The sequence below is a fragment of the Puccinia triticina genome, chromosome 13A, assembly GCF_026914185.1.
Source record: "Puccinia triticina chromosome 13A, complete sequence".
Taxonomy (NCBI): Eukaryota; Fungi; Basidiomycota; class Pucciniomycetes; order Pucciniales; family Pucciniaceae; genus Puccinia; species Puccinia triticina.
The window spans coordinates 999,449-1,018,893 of NC_070570.1; the positions used below are offsets into that span (position 1 = coordinate 999,449).

At 45.6% G+C, this 19,445-nt stretch overlaps 1 protein-coding gene across 1 annotated transcript; it reads right to left on the bottom strand.

Moving 5' to 3' along the window:
- Positions 1-10,858: 10,858 nt before the first annotated feature.
- PtA15_13A98 (uncharacterized protein) lies at positions 10,859-12,315 on the bottom strand (the record flags this gene model as incomplete). Its single annotated transcript, XM_053162779.1, has 3 exons — positions 10,859-11,114; positions 11,209-11,304; positions 11,384-12,315. The coding sequence occupies 3 exons, from the start codon at positions 12,313-12,315 to the stop codon at positions 10,859-10,861; spliced, it is 1,284 nt and encodes a 427-aa protein (XP_053026254.1).
- Positions 12,316-19,445: the final 7,130 nt, after the last annotated feature.

Sequence of the window (19,445 nt, forward strand, 5' to 3'; positions counted from 1 at the left end):
CAGCAGAAATCCCATTTGGCTGGGGAAAACTTTCAAAGTTTTCAACTCTTGATATCTCAACTCACCTGTAGGCTATCAAAATTCTGAGTAGACAGTTTTGTCCGCCTACATCAGCACTTACACCAGCCACCTTACTGAGGTTGGATCCCTCCAAAAGCTCTCTTGAATCCCAAATGAAACAAAAAGTACTTCATGGGTTTTGGGAGGGCATTGTTCAAACAGGCCTGGGTCAAAGCCACACTTTTGGCGCCTGTCAAAACTTAGCAGCTCTTACATTTTTTAAAAAAAATCACGTTTAAGTGTTACAGATAAAAGAAAAATACCAGCAGAGAGCCATGCTTCTTGGCTACCTCTTGGAGCAGTTGACTTGGCCCAACACTGCCAGAGCTACGCTTTGCTACAAAACGCGGTGCTCTTGCGTAGCAAAGCGGGCCCCCGCTTTTTTATATGAAGAATAGTGTTAGAGCAGCGGCTTCCCTGCTACTTAAACCGGCAGCAAAGCGCCAGCCCCGCTACTGTAAAACATTTTTTTGCGCTTTTGCTACTATTTAGTGAAGCAAAAGCGCTATAGTGTTTCTGGAGCTTTTTGGCCACTATCTGCTTTGAAGTAGCGGCAATAGTGCAGCGAGTCGGGCGCTGTTTGCCGCTATCAGCGTTGGATTAGCGACAAAAGTGCAGCGGGCGGGGCGCTGTTTGCCGCTATCAGCGCACAAATATCTAGCCACAGGAGCACGGCAGGCAGATGAGCTTGTCAATGTCACCCACAAGCCAACCAAGAATATTTATATATAAATATTTACTGGGCAGTTATTTTCTAAGTTATACTTACAGCAATACACATATCAAACAATTTAAATTGCCTTTCATCAGAAACCCCTATCCGTTTACTTCATCACCATCCTCAAGTCCACAGCTTCTCTCCAGACTCTAATCAAATTAAATGTTTAACTCTTTGAGATGTTGGACCAAGAAATAACCCCAGAAAATCAGATTGATGATTCTCCCACCCCGGCAGCTGCAATCCGCCAATCTGCTCAAAAAATAACCACTATTGTCACTCCTGGATTTGTTCCAACACAATCTGATTCCCAAAGGGCTCTTTGTAGTGACATACAAATCCCTTCAAAGTCCAAGGGACCCAGAACTTCTGAAACCACAGCAACTTGGACTGTGACCAATACTTTGAGCAACGGTAGGCCGCTACGCTGCGCTAGAAATCAGCTAACTGCCAATTACAGCGGCGCAGCTGGCAACAAGATTTTCCAAACTCCCTGAATTGTGCAGTCCTAATTGACTGATCCCTCAGGGAGGCTTATAGTTCAATCCACGCAAGGCAAGCAGTTGAATGCTTCAAAACAGACCATGTTAGCTGAACTGTCCTCAAAATGGAATTTTGGCTCTGCATCTGGTAACCAGGATATCCTGACTCCCTGATGCAATGGTCCTGCTGGACCATTTTGATCATGGAGGCTCCTAGAATATTCTCACCAGTTTAAGTGGTTCAATGCTGAGGAAAGGGCCGCGTAATCCGCAGTTAGCTCATTTTTTGGTGTAGCGTAGCGGCCCACCGTTGCTTTGAGCAGCCAGTCTGCTCAGGTGAGTGATGTTTTTTGTTGTTATAAGTTATCTTATCCTCTAGATTATTGTTTTTTATTGATTTTAGTATTTATTTTTCAATCTAACCCAGGATCAGACCAGTTCCACCCAAGAATCCACCAATGCGGCCAACTCAGAAAATATATACCATCTTGTGCAAGACTCCAATGAGGAAAACTCCAAAGCCGCTGCACACTTGATGGATTACAAGACCAAGAAGAAGCTTGGCCCTTGAAAAGATGGAACTGAAAGCGTACTTTTATATTTCTTGCAGGTGCAGGATACTACATCATACACTTGCTTGTGGTGTCCAAAAATTGTGAAGGCCTTGAACTTGTCGTACTACAATCTCAAGATCCATTGGGATGGCTCAAACATCAAAGTCACTATTTGGGCTGCTTGTCCTGGTCAATCCAAAGCTATAGAGGGCGGTGCAAAGCTTCCTCCAACTGAATCTCAGTCCAACGCTCAGTATAAGACTCAGTCAATCAACAAACCGGGTACCACAATTGCCACATACATGAGAAAGGGCCGCTTCAATAATAAAACCTTCAACAAGCTTATGGCTTTCTGGTTGATCCGACACTCTCTCCCCTGGCTTTGCTTTGAAGATGAAACCCTTTGCGTCATCTTTGATTACCTTCAGTCTTTGACCCAGCTCCACTCGCAAACCTGGGCAGCAACAACTGCACACAGTCTTTATCTTTCTCTTCAGCGAGGTGTTTTGGAAGGTATCAAGGTTTGTTCAATTTCAGTCTAGCCAGGTATCCCTCTGATTCCACTGTCCTAAGCCGCAGCAGCTTGGTTCTTGTTTGGCGGCACTGAAAATTTGACATGTATTCTTTAGGAATCTGAATCAATGATTAGCTTAGTATCTGACGTGTTGTCAACAAAAGGCGGCCACAAAGCATTTTTAGGCATATCTGTATGCTACATCACAAAACGTTGGGAATATCGCTCACACCACTTATTGATGAAGTATATCTCTTGGCACCACAACAGCAAGTATCTTGCAGCGCCGTTTGCCAGAGTTCTCATCAAGAACAATCTCCATAATAAGATAAGTACAAGTTGATATCTCTTCTGTTTCTGAATGCAACCAAACTTCAATAAGCTCACTTGATTTTTTTTTTTTTTTTTTTTTTTGTTTACATTCTTTAAAAGAGAACTGATTCAGGCTCAAACAACTTTACAATGGTAAATGAGTTATTGAAGTGGATTGAAAATCACAATGGTACAACCTGGGATTCTTTGGTAAGCCACCAACGCTGCTTTTGCCATGTTTTGGCTCTGGTTTGTGGTTCAGGCCTTGCTGCCGTCAATCAGCGAGGAGGGAGGAATGATCAAAGATGGTGTTGAGGAGGAGTCCAAAGCAGACAAAGAGATCAATCCTGAAGATGTGGATGACACTGAGACCAAGTCCGAATCAAATGATGATCACAGAGATGGCCCTGAGGCCGGAGTGACTAGTAAAAAGTCCAAAGGCAAGTATGCTACAAGTGGTATTGACTCCACTTTGAAAAAGGTTTGTCAGACTCATGTCTTGGTATCTATCTCAGTCACTATAATTAGGCTAATCCGTTTTGATTCCTTCTAGATTGACTATGTATGTTGTTGGATAGCCAGCTCTCCTGCAAAACAGGCCGAGTTCAAAGTCTGGGCGCACAAGTTAGGCTACAATGGCCCAGGAATCATTGGTGGCTATGGCATACAATGGAATATCACATACAAAAGTAGGAATCAAGCGTATAAGGCTTGAAAAGTAAGTTGGATGATTTTAAAAACCTCAAGATCTAAATAAACAACTAGAGCTGAATAAATTCAATGTTGTACTTGTAGGTATTGGATCAACTCTTGATCAACAAGACCAAGAATGGTAAGGGAAAGTTTTTCAAAGTTTACGAGTTATCATTGGCAGAGTGGGACAATATCAAGGTGTTGAACAGCTTTCTGAAGGTACCGTTCAATATTTTATCTATCAACTTTGAGTCCTTGCATGTTGATATGTCTCTGTCTCACAATTCTCAATAGTTATCCCTGGACCTGAAAATGTTGAGTTTTCTGTTAGTCTGCTACCATGATGTATCACCACAGTATGGAGGGCTGTTGGATTGACCCATGAGCACTACCAACCAACCACCCAGCTGGCAGCCACAAGCGTCTGTAGCCTACACCACGGCCAAATAGGTGTTGTTGCGGCCCACAGCGTCACCTGACGTTGCATTTGGGGTTGCGGCCGCAGTGACTGCGCCTACTTGCGCAGTCACGCGGGCTTGCAACGACAGGGTGACGCTGCATCCCGCAGCGACAGGTACATGCCTGTAGTGCTAGTTGGTAAAGGCAGCACTCTAGTATGTGTCTCAGCATAGCTGAGGTCGTGAGTTCAACTCTCACCAGACACATCTTCATTTTACAGTCTCTACAGAAAAAGCAAATGGAGGCCAATGGCCCCTCTGCCTCAATGGTGCTCTATGAGTACATCCGGCTTATTGATACCTTGGAGAAGCTCAAGTTTGCAAGTAAAGGTGGTGTGTTAGAAGCAATGTTTGATCCAATGATCAAAGTTGCAACAAAGTATCAAAAAATTGCTCTTCAGTGCAATCCTATCCTGATGGCCACTGTGTTACATCCGGCATGGAGGCTACTTTTATTTTCTAACAAGTTCAATCTCTCCTCAAGAATAAATTCAAAGAGCGCCAGCTGCTGCTCAAGCTGACCCCTTCACCAACCAAGGAACCATCACAAACCATGGCGCCTGACAATGATGAATACAACTTTTATCCAACCAGCACTGGACTGGAGGATGACAAAGAAGAATTGAAACAATACCACAAAACCAACCTCTCCCTAGGTATTAATGGGAAGGTTTTGCCCTGGTGGAAGTTATGTTTACTCTTCACTGTTAGCTGTATCATACTGTGCAGATCTAACACTCTTTTGTTGATCCTGATTCATTTTCAGGATCAAGCCTCATCTTTCCCAGTCCTTGCCTCTCTTGCCAGGGACTATCTTGCGTGTGCGAGCAGCTCAGCATGCGTTGAGCAAACGTTTTCAGCCGCTTCCAACACTGCTACAACCAGTTTTGGATCCCTTTCACCCTGAACCATCAAACGCTGCATTAGTAGCCACTTGTGGCTTTGTCAAGGGGTGAGGGCTCTGGGAGATTTTGATGACCTTCTCGCGGTTTTTGATGCAGCCAAGAATAGAAAAAAAAATCATAAAGACCACATTGAAGAAATCTAGATTTCCTCTCTTCATTCTTTTTGGTCTCTCAATAGCGTCAACCTATACATACATGATACAGAAAAATCTTGTAGTGCACATATACAAGAAAATATCAGCTCAAATAGTCCAATCAGATCATTTATTGCCCCTTGATAGCGCCCCGAGTCGCTTTATACCAACAGTAACACCGCTAAAATAGTGCAAGAAACCCGGCTATAGAAGCGGCAATGTAACCACTAAAATAGTGTTTTTTGCCGCTACTTTAGCAAACAGCGTAGCGACTTGCGGCTACTTTAGCACAAGGCGAAGCGGAAAGCCGCTACAAGCCGCTGAAAATAAAAATAAAACCTTCTTTAAAATGCTTAGCAAAAGCAAAGCACTCAGCCCGCTACCAAAAGCGCTACCGCTTTGCGTAGCGTAGCTCTTGCACCGTCGCTTGGCCCCATCTGTCCTTGCGTAGCTTCTATGGAGGGACAAGCAAAAAAGGCTGAAAACAGACATCTTCTGCCTGCTGTTTTGCAAGGTAGGGAGTAAGTCCCTCCTTGGGAGGGTTGCTTTGCAACAGCGCTCCCGCACCTCTGATTGAGGGACTTAGTTAAGTTACAGTTTCAATACCATTTACATGAGCATGTTTACAAAAAGAATCTTCGCCCCCTCCTGCGATAAGTATGTTCAGAGGGGCTCGTTATGTGTGTAGGCCAATTGGGTATCACTCACCAGAGATGACCCATTGGCCCCCACGGCGGCAACGTGTCACCCTTCAGCCGGTACCTGTGTGCTGTTTCAGGTACCCATGGCCAGTGTGGAGGTATTTCTATAAACTCATACTAAAATGGAACCCCCAACTGCCGCCATTGGTAACTGCAAGCATACACAGGAACCTGCTGAAGGGTGACAGGTACCCGCTGCAGGTGCCAATGTGACATCTCTGTCACACATCCAAGCGGTTTTGGAATGAAGTGTATATACATTTGTATGAAGGCTTATGCCATTGTCTTCTCTCCCTTTTTCTGGCAGGGCTGACTTCCTCCAAAAATGTTGGTGTGAAGTCCATGTGTAGTTTGAGGCACATCCAGGAACCAGGTTATTGGGAAGTAACAGCTTCCAATCATTGGTCTGTACCAGTTTTTGAGGGGAGTAAAACCCCCTCTGGAATACCGATCTGTGGTGTGCTGGCCATTGGGAGGAGCTGTAACCACCTTGATGACTGATACAGGTGGTCATCAAGGGGAGTAACAACTCCCCCTGTCTGTACTGGTCTTTTGGAGGAGTAGTAACTCTCTTCAATCACCGGTACAGGTGGTCATCGAGGAGACTAAGTAATGACTCCTCCTGATGACTGGTATGTACCGGTCATCGGGAGTAGGTGTAGCTCCCCTCGATGACCAGTACTGATCGGCCATCGAGGGGAGGTACATCTCCCAATGGCTGATATAAGTTGGTCATGGAGGAGTTACTCCCTTCAATGACCAGGTACTGGTACCAGTCCTCGAGGGGATTAACTCCTCCTGATGACTGATCTGTCCCGGTCATTGAGGAGAGTCTCCTCGATGACCGGTACAGACCAGTCATCGAGCGGAGTTGTAACTCCTCCCGCCGACCAGCCTGTACCGGTCATGGAGGGGAGTAACAGCTCCTCCCGATGACCGGGACAGATCAGTCATCAGGAGGAGCTGTTACTCCCCTCGATGACCACCTGTACCGGTCTTCGAAGGGAGTTACAACTCATCCCGATGATCGGTACAATTGGTCATCGAGAGGAGCTGTTACTCCCCTCCATGACTGGCACAGGATGTCATCGAGGGGAGTTACAACTCTTCCCGATGACCGGTCATCGAGAGGAGTTGTAACTCCCTTCGAAGACATCCTGTGCCGGTCATCGAGGGGAGTTATGTACACCTTCTCTTGATGACCGGTCTGTGCCGGTCATTGAGTGGAGTGACAGCTCCTCTCAATGACCAGTCTGTACGGTTCATCGAGAGGAGTCGTTACACCTCTCAATGACCAACTGTACCGGTCATCGGGATGAGTTGCAACTCCCTTCGAAGACCAGTATAGGTGGTCATTGAGAGGTGTAACAGCTCCTCTCAATGACCAACTCTACCAGTCATCGAGGGGAGCTCCCTACTCTCTCGATGACCAGCTGTACCAATCATTTGATTGGTAGAGCTGGTCATGGAGATTTATCTAGTCGGTCCCTTCCTCCTCCATGACCAGCTGTGAGTGAAACGATATAGTATACTCCACTGATGTTTGGCCAAGCATCATTGTACATACAGTGGACCATAAATACATATGTCCACCCTAACGTTTGGCCGAACATTGCGGTGGACATGTCACGCTAGTGACAGGTAAGTAATGCATCTTCGCCAAGCAAACTCACCCCCAGCACTTCTCCCCAGTGACAAGCGGACTGAGCCCAGGGCTAACCTGGATCATGAGTGAACATTTGGGATCAGATGTAGCACCTGTGTGAGCATGTCGCAAAGGGGCTGGTCAGGGAGCAAGGACTAGGTCACTAGAGATCTCAATTTGGCACCCATGGGCAGCTACCCACCACCCTTCAGAAGGTGCCTGTGAGCCCTTGCAGTACCCATGGCCGGTGCAGAGCTCCTTCCTTGAATTTTGACTAAATTGGAACACCTTGAACCCCATATGAACCTGACAGGGCACACAGGTACCTGCTGAAGGGTGGCAGATACCTGCCAATGAGTGCCCAATGACCATCTCTAGAAAGAACTCAAGAGATAATTTTACTTGAACATGCTCCACAACTGCAATCTTCCACCATCATACTTCACAGATCAACCTCAATCCAGGCAAGATTCCCCATTGAGCCTAACCCAACCACCTGGGAGGTCTTGAGATGCCATTAAAGAGAAACTATTATATATTTGGCTCTATGAGATTCAAATCAACATTCCTGAAATTCTAATCTATGGATTTGCTGGAACATATTGTTTTTATGATTCAGTCTACTGCTTCACTTATGCTGCTAGAATTTGGGGTCTTACCTCATGGGATCCCACAAAAGCATCACCTTTTTCACATCCAGAATTTGTGACTGTAGCCCATGACAAGACCCCAGAGCCTACTAAGCCTTCAAATACAATTCAATTTGATTTGCAATGGGGTCACAAATTGGCCAAGGTGAAAAACTTTTTTTCCACCATATTAAGTTACAGACACAATCAGCCTCAGTTGGACATAACATCAAAATTGGCTTAAGCTTGAATTACACATGCTACAACAGTTGACATACTACAGGGTTGCAGAAGAAAGTCATGGTTTGGCACTCTTTAGAGAGTGCCACACTTTCTTCCCTGGTGTTTGAAGGCTTGCTTTGCAAGGGGCTCCCACCAGGGGAGATATGTCCCCACTCCCCAGGGAGTGCCTTACCGTAACTTTTTTCCATAACTGTGCTGGAGGCCTTTGGTAAAGAAATATTGAATAGTTATGAACAAGACTGGAAGTCAGCTTGAAATCAGTTGGAAATTATCCTGAAATAAACCATAACTTGCCAAGGAATAATCCAGAACTCATCTGGAATTCATCCAGAACTCATCCAAAATATATGCCTTTCTTGGCTCCATGACCAGTGTGTCCTTTTCATGGGGATGTGAAAGGCGCACTATGTCATATTGTACCCCTCATGTACTCGCGTACATCAGGGGGACAATTGGTGTCTCAACACAAAGTTTTTACTTTTCATGTGGCTGTGAAAGGCCCATCCTGTGATATTTCCACCTCAATGTAAGCGCGTACATTAGGGTGACTATTAGCAAAGTGCAAAAAAGTTCACTTGCATGTGCACACGTGGATTTTGAAAAGCAAAAAAAACAAAAAATCACACAATCATTTTTGTGAAGAGGCCAGGATATGTGGCCAAACTAGGGTGGCACTGCAATCCAACCTTGACTTACCTCAGACTTTCACCCCAATACAATAGTTTATCACCATTTTTTTAGCCAAATTCAAATTAATTACAGCATTTCCAAGAAAATGAGTTTCACTAATTTTACTGCAATATTACCACATTCCAAAATTCTAAACCCAATAATAACAAGTTGACTTTTACTTTAATTTTGTACATGAGGGCATATAATGTGAATTACAAGAAACTCATTTTTTTTACAGGAATTACATTCAAGAATGGCAATTTTGCTTTCCTATCCTTTGACATCATCAAACAAAAGCAATTGATGAGTTGGACTTGGGTGAAATATCATTTCATCATATTTTTTCCTCTAGTTGTACCTAGAAAACAAAAGAATTCTGCACAACATTGTGTTGACTCCCAAATCAATTCTGACTGACTTTTGACTCACTTCTGCATCCACTTCAATTTATTTAGGTATGAGTTACTGATGCACATCAGGCTCACATACGACCAAAACTCACATCAAATTCAGCTCTGGCACTCCCTGGGGAGTGGGAACATATCTCCCCTGGTGCTCCCTACACCAGCCAGGCTTGTACTAAGCCCTCTAAATAGGGAATCGTATAAGATATTTGATGCTCTGGAGGCCCTGACACGCCAATCTGCCCCCCCAAAAAAACCTGATTTCACACCAAAACAGAAACTTGCCCACACATCCACAAATACCACCCCTGACATACCAAACTTGTCAATGCCCCTTGGAGGGAGACCCCCCTCCGCACCAGCTGACCTGGCTGCACTTGGAGTCATACATACACAAACCAGCACACCTGCCAAAATGTGGCTGATGACCAGTATGAACAATGACACTGGTCATCATGGTATGTATGTACCTTGATGACTGGAATAGTATTGATTATCAAGATACCCACCTCAATGAATGGGATTGCGGCTGGTTTCATACTGCTCATTGATTCAATCAATGACTGGATTGAAAGGTCATTGAGTTACATAGCTCAATGACTGCATCAACTGGTGATCAAATATACCAGTGATTGAGGTCCAACCCTTGATATACATTTGATGAACAGTGTGGAAATCTGTCTGTGCCATGCGGCAGCAGTTGCTAATTTGTGCTGTTCACCAGCTTTAATATGGGTGATTGTTGCTACAGGGGACCCCATGCACAAAGTTAGCCCAAATGATAAAATCATGAAGCTTTTGAGTGTTGATTTTGTATGTACCATTTTAGATAGAATATCTGCCCCTTTGGGTCTTTGGGTGGTACACATTTTTTCAACTTATTCATAGTGCCTCTGGCACTCTGGATAGTGCCAGTTTTTGATTTTATGTAAGTCAACTTTGAACATCCCTGATACATTTTGCAGAACTTTAGTGGAAAATGATTGAATTGGGAAGGATTTGAACCAGAAATCTTAGCTCTGAAGCTAGTCACTAGGTTCAAAGTGCTGCCTTGACCAACTGGCACAGTACACAAGCAGGTGATGTGAAATCAAATACATACCTAACTTGTGGAGTCACTGCAGAGTCATTGCAGAAGTGATGTTTTTATTTACACATCACCTGCTTGTGCGCTGTGTGGGCTGCTGGAGGCTAGTAAGCCCATGCCTGATGAGTTGATATTTAGAACACTGTGGATTACAATATTTCAACAATCCTATCTCTTGATACTGAGCAAGCAAGTGTGGATTTTGGGAAAACATGAGTTTGCAAACTACAAAGTTGAAAACTGTAAAAAAGCATGCATTGGGGTTGCAATGTGGGATTGCCAACCTCCACTGTGCTCAAAGCAATTTTTACAGTTTGTGAATTATCTCCATATCTTTAGTTATACAAGAAAGAGATAGAGACAGATATATAGAGAAAGTTTGCGGCTTATATGCATCTATGGATGAAGAAGGGATCTAATGATATATATGTTTATACACCAGGATTTATGTATGTATCTAGAGATGATTTGTAAGCACTAGAAAAAAAGCAAAACAAGAGGGAAGGAAAGAGAGGGTTCAAGAAAGATCGGGTACTGGCAGGAGTGTTTCAGTTAAGGATACTGAATGAACGCGATGTAGAGAGAAGAATCCGACATATGGAAGTACAGAAACAACAGAGTTCCAATGAGATGGGAGTATTCAAGGGTTACCGATCGTCCGCAAGAAGGTAGCTGTTAAGAATGCCATCGATGTACCAACGCCCGGCGATGATGATCGTGAGCCAGAGCCAGATTCGACGTAAGTTGGACGGTATAAGTCGACGCTCGATGATCATGGCCAGGCCTTGTGAAACGAAGAAGGCGAAGGTGGGGAGGTCGAAGAACAGTGCCAGATAGCTTGTCGGATCGGATAGGCTTGGTTCGGGCTTTGAGCGACAGATTATGAAGGAGTGGAGCATGGCGCTAGTTTTCATTTAGCATTAGGGGTTTTTTGGTGTTGGTGATGTTGTTGTTAGGGATGAGTTTTGGTTCTGGCGAGAGAGATCAGAAGCGTTACCTAAGGAAATAAGCCCAAAATGCGTTCCCCGTTTTCGTTCCGCCAAGCGGGAAAAGTAAGCCAAGGCGGGTGAGCTGTCGCCGGACTCTGCGATGCCTGTGGAAATGGGGGATGAGTAAGTGTAGAGTGTGAGAATGTGCGCTAGAGTGTTTGAATAGAGCAGTAGCAGTGGCACCATCTGTTTCCCCAAAAGTCCTGGATGCTTGAGGCAAGGTAGGGTTGGTTGAAGTGAGCGAGGAGGGCAGTTGGCGGAAAGATCCTGCGGGTGATAAATAAAGGGAATGTAACTGCTTCTCCGGGCCCTCCGGATAAACCAATCAGACATCCCGCGGCAATCGTCAGCAGGAGCTGGTGAACAATGGCCAGCTCGGCCATTTTGATCTCGCCAATCGAGCGGATCGCAAGGTTGTCGACATAGACGAAGCAGGCTAGATAGACGAGCAGATGGGCGAATGCAAGCCTCGGCCCAGTCTCGGGCTTCCCAAACCGTCGGCCGGCTACCCCGCCGGCGGTCAGGGCAGGCAACGACCATTCAAATGCCCGGAACTGCCATGGCAGAAGGTCTGAAGTAGTCGGGCGGATCAGCATTAGATAGTCGTATGCGTAAAGGAGCCGGTCGAGCGAAAATGGGGCCGGGAAGGGCACATGCTCCCATTGTCGGGGGATCAGCTCTTCGGAGGCCTGGTCGAGCTGGTCAGGAGTGGTGTTAGACAAGGGTCGAGTTGTTCTGAGTTTTAAGACGCGCGCGAGTTCCTCCTTCGTTGGCCGGATCCAACGCGGTGGGCCGGGTGAAATGAACGGGAGGAGAGAGAGCTCCAACAGTCTGGTGAGCAGGTTCCAGCCAACACACGAGAGTATGAGCTGATCAGCCAACGCATTTCCGAACGAGTACTGACGGTTGGTCGAGTAGTCGAAGATCTTCGGGACCAGCCAGACTAATAGTCCCAGCCTGAACCCTTGTGCCGACCACGATTGCGAAGGGACCGTCAGCCCGCCTATGGACAGGCCGATGATGATCTGAACCAGGACCTGGAGCGCTTGAAGTAGACCGTGGGTGCCAGTGAACGGGATCGTCGGGATTAAGCGGATGTCTTTCATCATCTCCATGCTATGGCGTATATGTCCTTATTGGTGTTGACGATGATAGTGTACCGTGTGTGCTTTACCTTGGAACCGAACAGCTCTTGGACACCTGCAGGCAACCAAGGATGATTAAAACGTATGTCCAGAAGGAGCCTCTTCCCTCGCATTCACTGTCTTGCAAAGCCCAACGTTTTATCTAAATGTATACATAAATAAGTTACTTAATTTTGAAGCGCGTTTATGTATTTGCCGGTTGAAGTGTGCCAGATTGGTGATCAGTAGGCAGGGGTCAAGGAGACCTATGAGCAATCCCTGGACGGAAGCCGGAGGACGGCGGAGGACGACTGCGACTTTCACAATTTTACTTGACAAAACACAAAATCTGTATATTTAATATGTGCTCGGTCGGAGTCTGGAGGCCGCGTGCTTACATGGAATTTGTCATGAGCGGCTTCAGGTTTTGTCTTCTCATCTCCGACCGAGGCCACAACTATCTCAACATGAGATTGGTAACCGTAAAAAGGTTTATCCTGCTCTCCTCAATCCTCATCCTCAGACGCGCTATTTATGTAGCAGGCTTTACACGATTATGTAAATGTTAGACCTAAGATCTTGGGAGGTGCAAGCTTCTCTCCTTAACTATACTTCCTCTAACTCGACCATGAAGTACCTCGTCCATTTGTGGCGAGCAGGGAAACTTGTCAATTTGGGGCAAGCCCAAAAAATAAAACACGAAAATTGAATAGAGCCCAGGGATTGATCATGCAGAATCGAGCATTACCCTGCATTACCTCTTGTTGTCCTGGGGAATGAGATTGGGACAGAAGCTGAATGAAGCAAAACAGAAAAAGAGAACTACAAACTCAGATTCTCATGCACAGCACTTTCACATGGCTATTACCAATACCAGGCTACCAGCAAGTATTTATTAAGCTAGCCTCCTACAGAATCATAAAACACAAATTACATTGTTCCAACCGGAGGGAAAGACTGTCGTGGATACATTTTTGGTAGCTTTCCTTAGTTGAACACCTGCCAAAATGGACCCACAGTACACCAGGAAAAATCAGTAGTCACTAGATGACAACTGACATGACACCTGCTCCAGCTGGCTATCCAGCCTCTAGTGCAATTTTCACGAACTGATCCTCAGCTTTGTCCCAGGCCCAGCTGCTGCTCAGCCTTGGCCCAGGCCCAGCTGCTGCTCAGCCTTGGCCCAGGCCCAGCTGCTGCTCAGCCTTGGCCCAGGCCCAGCTGCTGCTCAGCCTTGGCCCAGGCCCAGCTGCTGCTCAGCCTTGGCCCAGGCCCAGCTGCTGCTCAGCCTTGGCCCAGGCCCAGCTGCTGCTCAGCCTTGGCCCAGGCCCAGCTGCTGCTCAGCCTTGGCCCAGGCCCAGCTGCTGCTCAGCCTTGGCCCAGGCCCAGCTGCTGCTCAGCCTTGGCCCAGGCCCAGCTGCTGCTCAGCCTTGGCCCAGGCCCAGCTGCTGCTCAGCCTTGGCCCAGGCCCAGCTGCTGCTCAGCCTTGGCCCAGGCCCAGCTGCTGCTCAGCCTTGGCCCAGGCCCAGCTGCTGCTCAGCCTTTGCCTGAGCAAGAACGGGCATTGATAAATGCACACCCCTCCCCTGGGGGCACGCCCACTCCCACACCCTTCGAAAAGGGTGTGTGGGACCGCACGCCCTTTGGGCCTTTATCAAGGGCGTGCATGCCCCCACATAGGCGTGCACAAGCGTGCACCGTGCCTGCTCGCCAAGAGCCCCTCAGTGGGCAGGTGCAACTACACATACCTGCTCGCCAAGAGCCCCTTGGCGGGTGGGTGTATGTATCCCTGCTCGCCGAGAAGGATAACTCTTGGCAAGCAGGTATACAAACACCTGCCCGCCAAGCCTGCTCACTGAGAGCCCCTCGGCAGGCAGGTGCATGTATACCTGCTCGCCAAGAGAAATCCTCGGCGAGCAGGCATACAGATCCCACCTCGCCAAGAGCCTCTTGGCGAGCAGGTATACATACACCTGCCCACCAAGCCTGCTCACCAAGAGCCCCTCGGCGGGCAGGTGCATTTATACCTGTTCGCCAAGAGAAATCCTTGGCAAGCAGGCATACAGATCCCACCTCGCCGAGAGCCTCTCGGCGAGCAGGTATACTTGAACCTGCCCGCCGAGGGGCTCTTGGCGAGCAGGCTCGGCGGGCAGGTGTTTGTATACCTGCTCACCAAGAGTTATCCTTCTCGGCGAGCAGGCAAGATGTTGGAATTCTGGTGCGCTCTAGTAGCGCTGCTCGCTTCGCCCTTGCTCTACGCCTTTTTACCGATCTGGGGTGCGCTCTAGTGGCGCTCCACGCTCTGCCTCATTCTCCGCTCTCTGCTAGTGGCGCTCCACGCTCTGCCTCATTCTCCGCTCTCCGCTGTTCCGATTCTAGAGTATGACATCATTGATGACATCATTCAGTCATGCGATGATCGTCAGCTCGATTGTTTGGGATTCCCTTCCTTCTTCGACTCGCTCCTCCCTCCCTTCCTTCTCACCATCGACAAAACACATTCTTCACACTCTTACTCACATCTCTGAGTACCCTGTCGATCCTGATAGACTTGAATGTCATCCTCAAGTCTATTAATCTTAAGCTAATAACAACTCTAGTTATTCTTCTAAAAACGCTCAACTCCTCTCTACTCCTTCCCCTTTCCGTCGTCACTCTCTCACCCGTTCGTATTTCTTTTATTCTCTTCCCTCTTCAAAATTCGGTCGATCTCAACTCCTCATAATCTTTGACATTCTTTGCTTCCAATTCCTCGACAGGTCAATCAACTCTTGTCGACATCATCCGCATACTTTCAATCAACTTCCTTCTGATTCTCATCTCCCAGAATCCTGATCATTCGGTGAGAAAAAGAACACAATCTTTTGGACCGATTCATAATGTACTAATTCTTTCCATGTTTAGCGATCCTACAGTCCTCTTTCTATAAATCCTTGTCTGGCTCTCTATTTTATTACATATAAAATCTTCTCAACTGGTATGACTATTCTTATTTCTTATTGTTGTTCCAATTGTTCTAACACTTGTTATTAGTTCTGGTTCTATTTTTGGCAATCTAAATCCATAGTTTTATTACGATTAACAGTCAAACTGCGCTACAAACGATCGCACGTTAAAAACAATGGACGCCAAATCACCAATCATGACCACTACTAACCAGAACAGCCCTCAAAACAAGAAAATCGATTCTTCCAGCAAGGACCCTGCTCAAACAGTCGTAAAAGAAATCGGATTCGATCGTGATCACGCTGTTTATCTCAAAACCACCATCAAAGCTATTCCCTTGTTATCCGAGGATAATTATACCGATTGGAGGTTCTGCGTCAATAACTTACTCAAGCTTTTAGGACTAGCTCTTCGCATCAAGGATCCCAATGGTGTTCTTACCGATCTTGAGAACACAAGACTAGTCGCTGTCCTTATGGCAAAGCTAGATACTACCACGCGCATGAATGTGGTCACTCCTCTCAACAAGAGAAAGGCTAAGGAAATTTGGAAGGCAATCGTTAATCACTTTGCTTCTACTCAACAAGCCAATCAAAACCGAGTCAAACAGGAGTTTGACCAGCTTCCCTTCGATTCTAACGACATTTTGGGTTCAATAACGCGCATCAAAGTCTGTATCAATCGAATGTATGAAGTTGGAGTCGAATTGCCTCAAGACATCATTGCCTACGACATTATCAAAAAACTTCCAGTTTCACTCAATCACATTTCTCATTGCATTACTCACAATAATACGCCTATCACACCTGCGCTAGTTTATGAGCACCTCCAAATCTGTGCTCTCAATCCCAAGCCGGTGTCTCATTCTTCAACAGCCTCCGTCGGACCTTCCGTCATTTCGTTGTTCACCGATCCTTTGAAAAGATGCAAGAAGGATTGTCATAACACTCTCTCGGATCATACGATCGCAAAGTGCTGGATGCTTCATCCAGGTCAAAGACCAAAGGTGGCTCAAAATCCTCCGGTCAAATCTAGTGTCAGCAGTTTCCATTCCTTTGTTTCTCCACCGTCTACTACCTTCTTACTAGACTCCGGAGCCTCTGCTCATATGGTGGCGAATAGGAACTTATTCTTTGCTCTTGATGTTGCAGAAGAAGGCATAGTTCATACTAGTTCAGGATCAGACACCCTAAAAATCAACGGAATCGGTTCAATCAAATTACAAAACGAATTTGGTACACTTATATAACATAAAGTGTTATTCATTCCAAATCTAGTTGTAAATCTACTATTGGTTTGTTGTCTAGTACTTCTCGGGTATCAAGCTCAATTTCACCCGAATTCCTTCAAAGTTTGTCTTGAGAATCATACTATTATGAGCGGTAATTACATTGGCAATTTGCCTTGTCTTACCTTTGCAAATAATGAACACGAGTGTCATCTGTCATCTGCCGAGCTGCTTCACAAATCTTTGGGACACATCAGCTATCATCAATTGAGAAATAAACTGGGAATTCCGTTGAAAGTAGTTCGAGATTGCGAGTCTTGCTCAGTTGCTAAGGTGACACGAGCATCATTTCAATCCAAGCATGCTCGGGCATCCAAACCCTTTGAAGAACTTCACATGGATCTAGTCGGACCTCTTTATCCTACATCAAGGGAGGGACATCCGTTCATTCTTACAGTAGTTGATAGCTGTACTCGATTTTGCTCGGCATTACCGATTGTATCTAAATCCGACGTTCCAAACACCATTAAAAAGTTTGTTGATTATGAAGCGAAACAATTTGGTTCCTATCCGTTGGTCATCCATTCTGATCGTGGAACGGAGTTTGTCAACGTTGATCTATTCAACTATTGTGAAAAAAATCTGATCAAGATGAGAACGTCAGATTCGTATATGCCTCAACAAAATGGTTTGGCTGAACGTTTCAACAGGACTATCATTGAATCTCTCCGCGCTACTCTTCAAGACTCGAACTTATCTAGAAGACTTTGGAATGAAGTAGTTAACGCGTCAACACTGGCCTTAAACCAAATCCCTTCTCACAAATCAAACAAGTCTCCATTCCTTCTTTTCAAAAATCGATCCTTACCTTTAGATTACTTTCATCCTATAGGAAACAGAGTTTCGGTTCTTATTTTACCACCTAAATCTTATTCAAAATTGATGCCGAAGGGAAAACTTGGTACATTAGTTGGATACAATGATGAACTTCAATCATGGCGTATTTTAGGAGACGATGGAAAGATGGTTCAAACTAAAAATGTTCATTTTCTGGACTATCAATCCGCTCCGTCTCCAAACCAGAAGAGTAACGATTTCGGTTTAGAAGACGAATTGGCCAACAAACCGCTTGAACAACCGCTCCTTCAACAAAATGAGACCAAAATTGAAATTCAACAACCCCCTAGTGAAGTTTCTGATGATTCACAAGACGAAGAATTCGTTGACGCTCAGCTTCAATCATTGGACCCTTCGCCGGTACTCACTCAAGAGTCAATTCCTGTCCCATCTGCACGCACCTTGCGTGACCGAAGCGCAAACGTTAAACCAGCAAAATATACTCATTTTACGCTTCTTTCTACTGATCCGAAAAGCTACAAGAAAGCAATGGCATCAGCTGATAAAAAGGGGTGGAGTGGAGCTGCAGATGAAGAACTTGGTAACATTGAACATCATCAAGTATGGGAAGATGAATGGAAAGAACCGGAATCCTTTTTACAAACGCTTTGGATTTTTTGAACTAAACCGGAAACGTTGTCGGCAGCCGAGCGGAAGAAGGCACGATTGTGTATTCAGGGATCAATGCAAATTCCAGGAGTGGACTGCGGCAATACCTTTGCCCCTACTGGAAAATTCACCTCACTCCTAGTTTTATTGACATTTGCAGTTGATAAACATCTTCCTGTACGACAATTTGATGTAAAGAGCACCTTTTTGTACGCTCCTCTAAAAGAAGATGTCTGGATCGTTACGCCGGAAAGTTCAAAAAGGAAATCTCCTTTTCTGAAGCTGAAAAAATTGCTTTATGGATTACAACAGGCTCCTGCGAATTGGTATGACACACTCACTCGTTGGTTTATCGAGACGGGGTTTCATCAATCGACTTCAGATCCTTGTCTCTTTATTCACAACAACAAAGTCTCCTTCATCTTTTTCCACGTCGATGATCTCATTGTCGTGGGGAAAGTCGATCAATTCGAATCAGCTTTTTTGAAACGATTTCCAAATTCTACAGCACACGATCCGGATACACTTCTGGGTATGGATTTGAATCAAACCAAAAACTCTATTACATTGTCGCAGCTAAAGCTAATTAACAAAGGTTTAAATCTAATCGGTTTGCAGGAATGTCGACCAGTAAAAACTCCCTTGTCCGTTGGTGTTCAGCTAATGGATGCGGCGGTCGGAGACCGTGAGGAGTTTGACAAGTTAAAAATCAACTATTGTTCCTTCACCGGAATGTTAAACTATTTAGCTTGTCGGACTCGTCCAGATCTTGCCGCGGCCGTATCCATTCTTTCAAGATACAACAACGCTCCAGGCCTCACTCACTGGAAGGAGGTACTTCATGTCTGGAAATATCTAAAAGGAACCGCTCATCTCTTGCTGGCTCTTTGACCGGATTCGGCTGATGTCACAAATCAGATTCAGTTCTACACGGATGCGACGTGGGCCGACGATCTCGAAACCAGACTTTCTCGATCAGGGACGATTGCATTTTGGAAATCTTGCCCAATTGCCTGGGGAAGTAAAAAACACAAAAATATTACCCTCTCCTCGACCAATGCTGAACTGAATGCTCTGTCTGACGGTGCGCAAGAAAATCGTTGGATTGCCTTCCTCATTGAAGAACTATTGCAAGACAAACTCGAACCTACAAGATTTCACGTCAACAATAAAGGTCTCGTCGACAAAATTCATCATTTTGGATCAAATTTGAAAACTAAACATCTCGATATCAAAGCTAAATGGCTAAGAGATCTGAAAAACTCAAACGAAATCGTTGTCAAACTGATACCTTCGGACAATATGGTGGCAGACACTCTAACAAAAGCGTCAAACTTAGAATCACTGGATTTGCTCAGAGGATTATGTTTTTGTGTTCTTTTCCCATTGAATCACGGGGGGTGTTGGAATTCTGGTGCGCTCTAGTAGCGCTGCTTGCTTC